Source organism: Alternaria metachromatica (assembly GCF_023757995.1).
Source record: "Alternaria metachromatica strain BMP 0045 chromosome Unknown scaffold_3, whole genome shotgun sequence".
Taxonomy (NCBI): domain Eukaryota; kingdom Fungi; phylum Ascomycota; class Dothideomycetes; order Pleosporales; family Pleosporaceae; genus Alternaria; species Alternaria metachromatica.
This window is the reverse complement of record NW_026055494.1, coordinates 870,752-881,049: the sequence shown is the minus strand read 5'-3', so window position 1 is coordinate 881,049 and position 10,298 is coordinate 870,752. Positions and strand designations below refer to the sequence as shown.

General features: G+C 53.5%; 2 protein-coding genes across 2 annotated transcripts; both read left to right on the top strand.

Annotated features, from left to right (window-relative positions):
• Positions 1–1,232: 1,232 nt before the first annotated feature.
• Positions 1,233–4,495, top strand: J4E83_001950 (uncharacterized protein; the record flags this gene model as incomplete). Its single annotated transcript, XM_049328903.1, has 4 exons — positions 1,233–1,302; positions 1,402–1,456; positions 1,534–3,381; positions 3,439–4,495. The coding sequence occupies 4 exons, from the start codon at positions 1,233–1,235 to the stop codon at positions 4,493–4,495; spliced, it is 3,030 nt and encodes a 1,009-aa protein (XP_049191875.1).
• A 4,251-nt stretch (positions 4,496–8,746) lies between these two features.
• On the top strand, positions 8,747–9,648 carry J4E83_001949 (uncharacterized protein; the record flags this gene model as incomplete). Its single annotated transcript, XM_049328902.1, has 3 exons — positions 8,747–8,807; positions 8,858–9,334; positions 9,383–9,648. 3 exons carry the CDS (start codon positions 8,747–8,749, stop codon positions 9,646–9,648), a joined length of 804 nt encoding a protein of 267 aa, XP_049191874.1.
• Positions 9,649–10,298: the final 650 nt, after the last annotated feature.

Here is a 10,298-nt window from a genome sequence, read left to right as displayed (position 1 = left end):
TGACATACCTGAGTTGTTATCTCGTATGTCGCGCCCATCACTACCTGCGGGAGTAGGAAGACGCGAAAGGCTTCGTATAGCTCGCAACGAGAGCTGAGGTGGACTCACCGCTGCCAGCAATCTTAGTGGTTTCCTCGAAGGCGTCTATATAGAGACATTGGTGTATCTTACAGGCATGCCCAAGGCCCCCGCCGGTGCTGATTTGACGCATGTGCGGGCGCCGATCGTGGCAGTAATTTTGCCGTATTGCAGAATACATTACGGGTGTACGGGTGTCTTGCTGTTCTTTTCCCAGGGAGCCATGCGCCAGCTCGGTTCGCGGACTTGTGGCTGACGCGGGCTCGGCGCTCGTCCCCCGTCACTCTCAGCACGAACCTCCACCCTGCCCTCCACCAATCTAGTCCGCGGTGCAGATCTCCAAGATGCATCCCTGTTGTCGCTGAGTCTTATCATCAACGCCGTGCAGATGCCCCTGGTCGCTCGAACAAACATCGGGCTAACCGGGTCAGGCTCGACCCACCCAAGAGCCTGGCGCGCTGCATGTAACTGCGAGGCACTAGCTCATCCTCTCGTGCAGCAGGATCCCTCCTCAATTGATGAATTCATCGTCGCTCAGATGCATAATCAACACTCCCTGTTGGGAAAGCCCGCTAGTCAAACCCGCTCTTACATTTCCTACCTCTATACGCTTGAGAAATATCTCTCCCCACGCCAACGTTCTCCCCGTGATAATCTTCTATCTTTACCCATCTCTCGTCACCCACTCCAACGTGCTCAGCCTACTTGACAGCCGCTGTACCACGGGGCCTGATCTTGACCTCGTCCTTCTCAGACCACTGCTAGACGACTCGTTCTGCAGTCAGCGCCACAGCACTCTTAACACACGGCTTCCGTCTGACGTCCCAACGGAAAACGTCTAGCTGTCGACTTGACGTCTGCTATTTCTCTTAGCTCCAGACTGGTTTCCATGCCCGCCCCGTTTTAGAGCTCTCTCAGGACTACCGGACTTCGGACCCATTACTCCATCCTCGTCCCACTCGTTTGAGCCTCGCCAACCTCACTTTCGCCTCGATATCCCCGCCTTGGAGTTTATGGCATTGATCTCTTTCTGAACCTTGGTACACAATATCATCCTCAGACCCCTCCTACCACCCATCAGCCGGCCATCGCCGTGTCGACCAACATATCAAGTCTACTTCCACCAGGATCACACGCTTAATTCCTCCTTCAACATGGTCTTTTGCACATACTGTGGACAGTCGTTCACCAGAGACGAGCATCTCGAACGACATATCTTGACTCGTATGTTGACCCCGCGTCTTTCGCTCTTTCAATCTTCCTCACACCAGCTACCATCCAATCTTTCTTCTGGGATATCTGCTAATCACTGTGGATGAGCAGACACCAACGTCAAGCCTTTCAAATGCTTCACATGTCATATGAGCTTTGCTCGACGGTATGTGGCACCCTTCCTTGCTCTTTCTCATCCTGTGGCATCGACCGTTCGGAACAAAGTACTGACAGCCTCTTCAGAGATCTTTTGCAAAGACACTACACCGTACACGGCCGCAACCAGAACAACGAAGAGGGACTCCCCCCACAAGGCATAATACCAAAGTCCGCCGGCCGCACACCCATCGCCTGCAGTAATTGTGCCAAGACAAAGACCAAGTGTGACAAGAAGTTTCCGTGCACCAGGTGCGCTCAGAGGAATCTGAAATGCACATTGCGTCCTACAAGGCGGGCATCGAAAGGTGTCCAGCGGGTTGGCGGTCCTCCTGAGGCTGGGAGCGGGGACTCGAGCGAGAGTGGCAGCAACGCGGATAACCACAATACATCCGGCAATGTCTCTCCAAACCACGATAGCCAACCGAAACAAGCGATGTCGAAGTCCTCTCCTGCTCAGATCAACCAGACTGCCCATATTCCGGACAGCCAACCACCGTCGCAAAGACAATCGCAGTCGCCCTCGGCCCCTCATTCACGAAACCCTTCCATCTCACAACCGGTACAGCCACCGACACACATAAATCCCGAGGAGAAGTCGTTGCATCTTCATATGCCGATCTCCGATACGCCGCCCTTTTTCGACCAGTCCCCTTCCAACGGACTTGCTCAATCATCGTCGCTTCTTTCGCCACTCCCCACCCCGGTGAACGGCATGAATGGATTCGTCACCTCCACACCTATGTCAGGATATGACGACTTCGTCAGAACGGTACGGGACCAATCCGATAATGAGAGCCCTCAATTCATGATGGACCCTTGGAACGGCATGCCCATGGATACAACCTTTGATCCCATGCGGATAGACCCCGCGTTGATGATGAGCATGAGTATGGACATGAGCATGGGACCACCTCAGGATGGCATCCTTGGCATGATACCAGAAATGTCGCCTGCTCAAACATTTGGACAGCCTGTCCAGACACCTCGCATGGACGAGTCCTTTTCGGACCTGCAAATTGGTAGTTCGGCTTCGATGTTCTACCCCTCCAACAGGCACTCTTCGATAGCAGATGCCGGCATACCTGATCTTGGTGCCATCATCGCGGCTCAAGATGGCTGGACTGTTTTCCGTTGCACTCCTTCTATTGCTTCAAGCTCGTGTCCACGCACAGCGAGACTCAACCTCGAGCGGTTAGAGCTGAGCCTCAAGAATCACGAGGGCTGGGCTAACTGGTCCCCATCGTGGGATGAATCCGACTTTCAACAAGGCGGGCAAATCGCGGTATCGAAGTTGCAGGAAGCCACGCGAGACAAACTTCTCGCCATCACCCAAAGCTTCCTCCACAAGGCTTTGGACATCCACAAAGACGGAAGCAGCTCGTCCAGCAGTGGCGAGTCTCCAGGATCCACGGCCTCTCACTCCAACTTCGTTCTTCTTCCACCTGCTCGCGTCCTGGAGTACTTTCTCAAGTCATACGCCAACTCTTTCGAACGCTATTATCCCACCTCCGCCAGAGGTGTGCTCGATACGAATGAACTAATGCAAAACTACAACGACAAAGCATCGAGCTTGCTCATTCTCATGATGATCGCGCAGGGCGCCATGACCATTCCATCCATAGAGGCCAGGTGGCTAACTGGTGGCTTCACCGAAGCCTGCCGGATATCGCTCTTCGACCTTATTGAGAAGAACATCATCATGGCTGGTGATCCTATCGTTCTGCGTGCAGCCCTCCTCTTCACTGTCCAGGCGGCGTGGAGTGGCGACAAATGGCAGATGGACATCGCTATGGGCCAGCGTGGCATGTATTTCTCCATGTTGCGACATTCCGGTATTCTCGATGTGCGACCGCCGGCAACGCCTCATATCAACGGAAATATTTCGACGGATGCGTTGTGGAAGGACTGGCTTCAGCAAGAAAGCCGCAGTCGGTAAGTGTTGAAAACTTCGGTACCGTCACGTGAACGCACTTACTAATATTGGCGCAGCCTCATCTACTCCTGGGTCATGGTAGACCAAGACTTATCGCTCTTCCACGATACCGCTCCACTGTTCTCAGTAACAGAGTTTGGCGCGCCGATGCCTGATTCGGATCGACTTTGGCAAGCGCAGACCGCCTCAGAGTGGTCTGAGATGTTCAACCAAGTCCATGAGTTCTCGAACGGGTACTCTTCAGTAGGCTCTGGGGCCAGACCACCCAGTCTCAGAGATCTGTTCCGTTACTTCCTAGATGACGAAATCGTCGTACAGGATGTACAGGAGATTCATCTGACACCTATGCACCTGCGTCTGCTCCTCCACCCCCTGCAGACTCTGGTCTGCCAGTATTGCCAGCTTCTCAGCTGCTTTTCCGATAGCGTCGCTTCACGATCGCGGAATCGCGCACTGACAGCAGCGTCGACCCGCGTGCGTCTCGAGGAGGTGCAGGCGTTGCTAGGGCGTTGGTTCGATTTGGCGCAACGGTACATGAAGTCCAACCCAGTGTGTCCGATGATGCAGGCGAACCTTGTCATGTTCCATCTTATCAGCTTGAACGCTGTGTCCAACTTTCCAGAGATAGAGCGCCTTGCGCGTCGAGAGGGTGTGGACGGCTCATACCAGCAGATGCTGTGGATGCACAAGAAGTGTCTGTCCGATGTGCAGGAGGCCATCACCCACGCCGGTCAGGTCCTTCGACTCATCCGTGAGATGCCAAGAGGTATCCGGCCGCCATGGTGGGCTGGCGCCGTCTACCGTGCGGGTTTGGTCTTCTGGACTGATTCGCTGGCACATGGCGAGTCCTTGAGTCCCAACCACCAAGGATCGTATCAGCCATCGAACTCCGCGTTCTCTGTGGATCGCCTTCCAGCTGACCATCCTACCATACTGAGGTACATGTCTCGTAGGGAGGGCATACCCACTCTGACCAAGCGCGACGGTACACACGTCCCTTTGGATAACGGCTTCGCGATCCTGTCGCATTGTATCGACGTCCTTGATGAGGGTGTTGCCACCAGGTTCTCCGATGGCATTCGTAGTAAACTCGAGAAACTCGCGCGAGGATAACCTCCCACCTCCATCTCTTCTCTTCTCTCTGTCTTCCACCGTACCACCACGAGCTCATGATGTATTAGCGGGTGTTTAGGTGTTTCCCGTCTTATCGTTTCTTATCTCGTTCCATCTCTTTCGGGTGTTTTCCATCAGCATCGACATCTTAGGATGCTTGGGAAGGATATGCGCGAGGTTCCAAGCGTTGGTTGGCGTTCAAGGGCATAGACACAGCATCGGCGTCGAGTGATGTCCGTCTCGATCGCCGAGGTGCTTCGTGCCTGGACTGAGGTCATCAGAACCGACTGCAAGGCAGTCCATAATGTATAGTACATAGACATGATGATCAAATAGTACCAACCGACTTGGGAATAGCAAACCTATACACTTCAGCGGACTGTTGTTGACGATGAGTGTGAAGCGCTTCCAGCGGATCCTCGGCCAGCTGGTCGCAGGCAACGGTGGGTGTCTCCTCGACCAGTCTGCCAGTGAAAGCATACTGACCATCTTCATTCGCAGGAGGCTCTCAGCTTCGGATGAAATCTCTTCATGTCGTGATGGTGGATGCGGGGCTCTTCCGTGACACGGTGGTCGAAGGTGTCATGTGTGTATGCGTAACGGCTGATGTGCAACACATATATCCCTTACCACCGTGTAGCCCCTCCGTCATCACTACCTGCGGGTTCTTGATTGCTTCGTTTTTCTCCTAACCCGCGCATGTGTTTCAAGCGTAAGCAGGGCATGGGTCGGATTGCGTAGATAATTGGTGTCTTCGAGATTGGAGGCTTGATGGCGGGGTCGGCTAAGAGTGCGAATGGTGTGTGTGTAAGGGCGGCACTACGGCGGCGGGGTTTCTTCGAACCGTGTGGGATGTAACAGAGTGTCCCTACGAGGATGTGGACTCGTCAGATGCGAACGATGCAAGGGTAGTAGAGGGTTTGAGTTCAAAGTGAACAATGGCCGAGGGAAGTGAAAGGAGCCAGTATGGCATGTTTGGACTTCTGAAGTTGATTGGAGTAGTACTGTGTCTGCAATATGCTTCCAACAGTATTGGTAACACCGTGGAGAATGCAAGCATGTGTATTGAGGCACGTACCTCAACCTCTCCCAGATAGTCCCCTCGCCTCTCCTCTTTCCGCGGACGTTATGCAAGGACTTCGTCGCACTATGATGGTGCCGCTTTATCCAGATCGTACTATGTCTCATTCACCCCCAGTAACCGTGCTGATGCATCGAAACCCGTCATCGCTTCCGAACAAACGGCAACGCAGTCTTACGATCGCCGCCTTATTTGGACTTCTCCAGCCCTCAATGTGGCCGGAGAATGGAGACCACTACCCGATGGAGTTACTAACCAGATTCCTTCTGGCCGTTAAGTCGAAGGATGGGTATATGCAGTATGCTTCCGTATCACAGTGACAGAAAGCCGGTACCAAGACGTCTTCCTGCAGGCTCATTGCTTGACAAGCTTACGCGTTCAGCGTGGCTACTTGCGTATGGAGGTAGCATATGCAGCCCTAATCAAGATGACTGGCTGTTCGAGCACACAGGAGCGGCTAGAATCCTTCGGTTCCAAGCGGCCATTGTTACACATCACAATAACCTACGACATGAAGGACCACTTTCCAACATTGAAGTACCCAGAGCAGTGGCTCTTGCTCTAATCCGCATGGCTGATACGAAGATCGTGCCAAGCCTACGGATGCCCGCACGACAGCCGTAGCTGTCAGGATGTAGCTGGCCCGTGCCATCGGGCTTTGATGTATATCACTCACCAGAGGGTGGTGAACATGCGAGTGACCCCTCGTGAGTTCCATCCAACGGTCGGTATGTCGGAGATTTTCGTCGCCGTTGCGGCTTTCACCCTATCAAGAGGTGGAGATGGATGTGGTGGTCTGGACGCGCTATCCTGACCAAAGACACGCCCAGTGCCGATCAATGCACTTCCGTATGCCAGCCGAGCTTGAGTTAAGCATCGGGGACTTACCGGGTAGTATCCGAACGGTTTGTGTCAGCGGAGGCTTCGTTGTGTCACTACTGCTGTACAAGTACCTCCATATATGTCTATCATCCATATCGTGCATCACTCGATGTTTTCGGTTAGTTGCAACATTGTTGTATTAGTAGGCACAAAAATGAGCATCGTTAGAAGACATATAAAAGCGAATGCGAGGTTCGATAATGGAAACCATGGCTGTCCCGTGAAAGAATGCATTAGCATAGGGCGATCTGGCAGAAGGTCGCGTGAAGCGCCCAACAACAGCCCCTTTCACCGCTATGTGTTTGACGGGAAACGGAATGAGGGGGAAATGAATCGATTCAGGTATAGCTCTGACAACTCCACAAAAGAGCTCCTTGAGACGACTACACCACCCCGTACTCAGACCGGGAAGGTATGTGATTCGTGCGGTATTGATAGTTTCAATATCTCTGAGCAATCAGGGTGCAAGTCTTCTAGTTGGTGAGTAGGTAGCTCCCACGATTGCATAGCCCTTGACGGATGATGCGTTTCTGACATAGGGTTATCCGCTACGCTCTGCCACGCTGATGCCATGACGCGAAAGCATCCACCCTGGGCGTCTATACGCGTGGCCTTCCCAACAAGAGAACTCTTCTAAGCCCCTTGCATCCCCAGTCGTCTTCTATAGAGTGACATTCCACCTCGTGTGGCTTTATCGGGTCACCCCTGCGGCTAGTACTGCGAGAACAGAAGCGCCACACGAAGAGCATCCGAAATATTCGTCAGCGCTGGATGTATAGGCACCGCGATCGGATACTATCGCTTGAAAGCAAGCCGTTCTGGGGACGAAAGGGCCGATGCGTGGTGGTGGAGACGCATATTGGTTTGCAACTTTGGGTCAACGGACGCCGTTGATAAGACACAACATGGTCGGTGAAGACGACTCCCTGTTTCCAGAACAGGGGATTCAGAGGATTGAAAACCTCGCACGTAGACGCGCAGCTATTTTGTGCTCTTGGTACAGGTATGTAATCTGGATAAAGACTGGCATGCATCGTCGGTGTACGTGCTCGGTTATGGTCGCTCGTATATGGACTCTTTATTAATCTGTGCGCAGGTCCCTTATCTTCAACAGCTCGTACTCGAGATGAGAACGCTCACAGCTCGTTGCCCACCGTTTGGAACACTCCATCTATCCCGACGGTACAGCAGTTGGAAGATGAAGTGAAGTGAAAAACGCACGGACGTTTTGTCGACGGATCCCCGCTGTGGAAGCCGGCAGCACCCATTTCTGATTGCGACACCTAGCCACGCTTGGCCGACTTGTAACACACTTCCATTTACCGGGTCGAGTCCGGACTCTACGGCACTCAGGGAGTCATGATGACCGTTGGTGTATGGGGAGCCATTGAGGTTCCAGTACACGGGTGTGCTGAGAAGCGTCGGAGTCCTGCCGAACCCTGAGCGAGTTCAGGCTAAACCGTTCCAAGGGGTCCGAAGTTTGTCCCAGAACGTCACATGACCGTGTCGGATCTTCAGAACCCTACGGCCCTGGGCTTACCCACGACGGACAGAGTCGTCGCAGCGACGTTCGAATCTGTTCGCGTCACATCACGAAGCAACGAGCTCCCAGCAGAGACTCTCGGCTGATGGTGGACATGCGAGGATGCGAAAATAGATGTTTCGATGCCGCCGGTGTCGCATCAGCCTCGCGATTCGTTGTCACTGTCAAACGCGAGTCTTCGCAGCGTCATACCTGGTGCTTCACCAGCAGAACTCAATGAGATGCCAGCATTACTCGCGGTGGACAAAAAAAGATGTTTCGATCTCGTGAAACGGGTGCGTGCTGCACGAGAGGCGCTGGAAGTTTGGTGTTGCTCGGTCGGCCCTCGCAGCTCGTGGGAATTGTCCAATCGCAAGCGCTCCTGCCCCCTTCGGCCCCTCTGTCCGACGGTCTGTCCCTGAGGCTCAGGCTCTCCTACGGGGACAGGGACCACGCTACGGGACAGATGCGGCGCAGGTACACAGTTTCAGCCCTAGGACTCACGACTCCTGGGGGCGATGCTGAGTGCCGAACCGGACGCTTCGAGTTGGGGGAGTGGTATGGATGTTGGGATACCGGTGGTGGAGCAGATGGAAAAGAGCTACTCACTGAACGCGGTCTCCGCTGGCGTTCCGAATAGCGAGAGGGTATATATGTACTCGTCTTGACCGTGGAAGGGAATTATCATCATCACAACCACTCTCATCACTACTACAAACACCTTCACACTCCTCAACTCAAAATCTCAACACCTCAACACATCAAAATGGCATCAATTGAGCAGACATGGAGCCTTGCTGGCAAGGTCGCCGTTGTTACCGGCTCAGGTAAGCTTCATCATACCCAAGCTTCACCTCCCATACTAACAAACATGTAGGCCGTGGTATCGGAAAGGCGATGGCTATTGAGCTCGCCAAGCGTGGCGCAAAGGTCGCCGTCAACTACGCCAACGCCGTCGAGGGTGCTGAGGCAGTCGTCAAGGAGATCAAGGCACTCGGCAATGGCTCAGACGCCGCTGCCTTCAAGGCCAACGTTGGCAACGTCGAGGAGTCTGAGAAGCTGATGGACGATGTTGTTGCCCACTTCGGCAAGCTCGACATCTGCTGCTCCAACTCCGGTGTTGTCTCTTTCGGTCACTTCAAGGACGTCACACCCGAGGAGTTCGACCGTGTCTTCACCATCAACACCCGTGGCCAGTTCTTCGTCGCTAAGGCGGCTTACAAGAGGATGGAGATGGGTGGTCGCATCATCCTTATGGGATCCATCACCGGTCAGGCTAAGGGCGTACCCAAGCACGCTGTCTACTCCGGCTCAAAGGGAGCCATTGAGACATTCACTAGGTGCATGGCTATCGGTAAGTCACATCATGCTCACTTCCACTTCATCTACTGACCCAACCTAGATGCCGGCGAGAAGAGGATCACCGTCAACTGTGTTGCACCCGGTGGCATCAAGACCGACATGTACCACGCCGTCTGCCGCGAGTACATTCCCGATGGTGACAAGCTCAGCGACGACCAAGTCGACGAGTACGCCTGCACATGGTCCCCTCACAACCGTGTTGGTCAGCCAGTAGACATTGCCCGCGTTGTCTGCTTCCTTGCTTCCCAAGACGGTGACTGGGTCAACGGAAAGGTCATTGGCATTGACGGCGCTGCTTGCATGTAAGCGTGTTGTCTTTGATAGAGCATGTTTTCTTTGGATGTTTTCCGCAGTCACGAGCTAGCATGTATTGGCGTTCTTCTTGAAAGAAGAAAATAATGAAATTTTACACCACCTCCATTCTCGCTTGAGTCTTTCGTTACTACTGCGATGCAGGATCTGGCAAAGCAATTCTCTCTGTGCACACCATTACAGTGTTGTGGTGGTGTGGAACCTCGCAACGCGGCTTTTCTGCTTTTTCGGTCCAGGTCGCCTCAAGGATGTATTAACAAGACTCTTGACCGCCAGATCTCCTACTTCACCGCTGTCTTCATATCCTTTTTCGCGCCCGAGGAAAGATATACCACCATTCACCACCGTGTTGACGAAACATGCCCCGCCTTCACGAGTTCGACTAAGACTTCACCGTGTTTCTTGACGGCAGCTCGCTAGCGGCCTCCACAGATCATCCATTGGGACAGGATCAGCGCATCTACTAGGCATTCGCTCTAGCATCCTAAAAGTGCCTTACGCGAGTTCGGGACAGGACCGATGACTAAGAAACAAAAGATTGAAGCTATGCAGATACATCAGTACTGATGGTGGTATTCTTGGTATGAGCCTTGTGCACGGACGTTACCCAGGTAGGCAAAGCCAGATCGCTCCCAGAAGGTCCA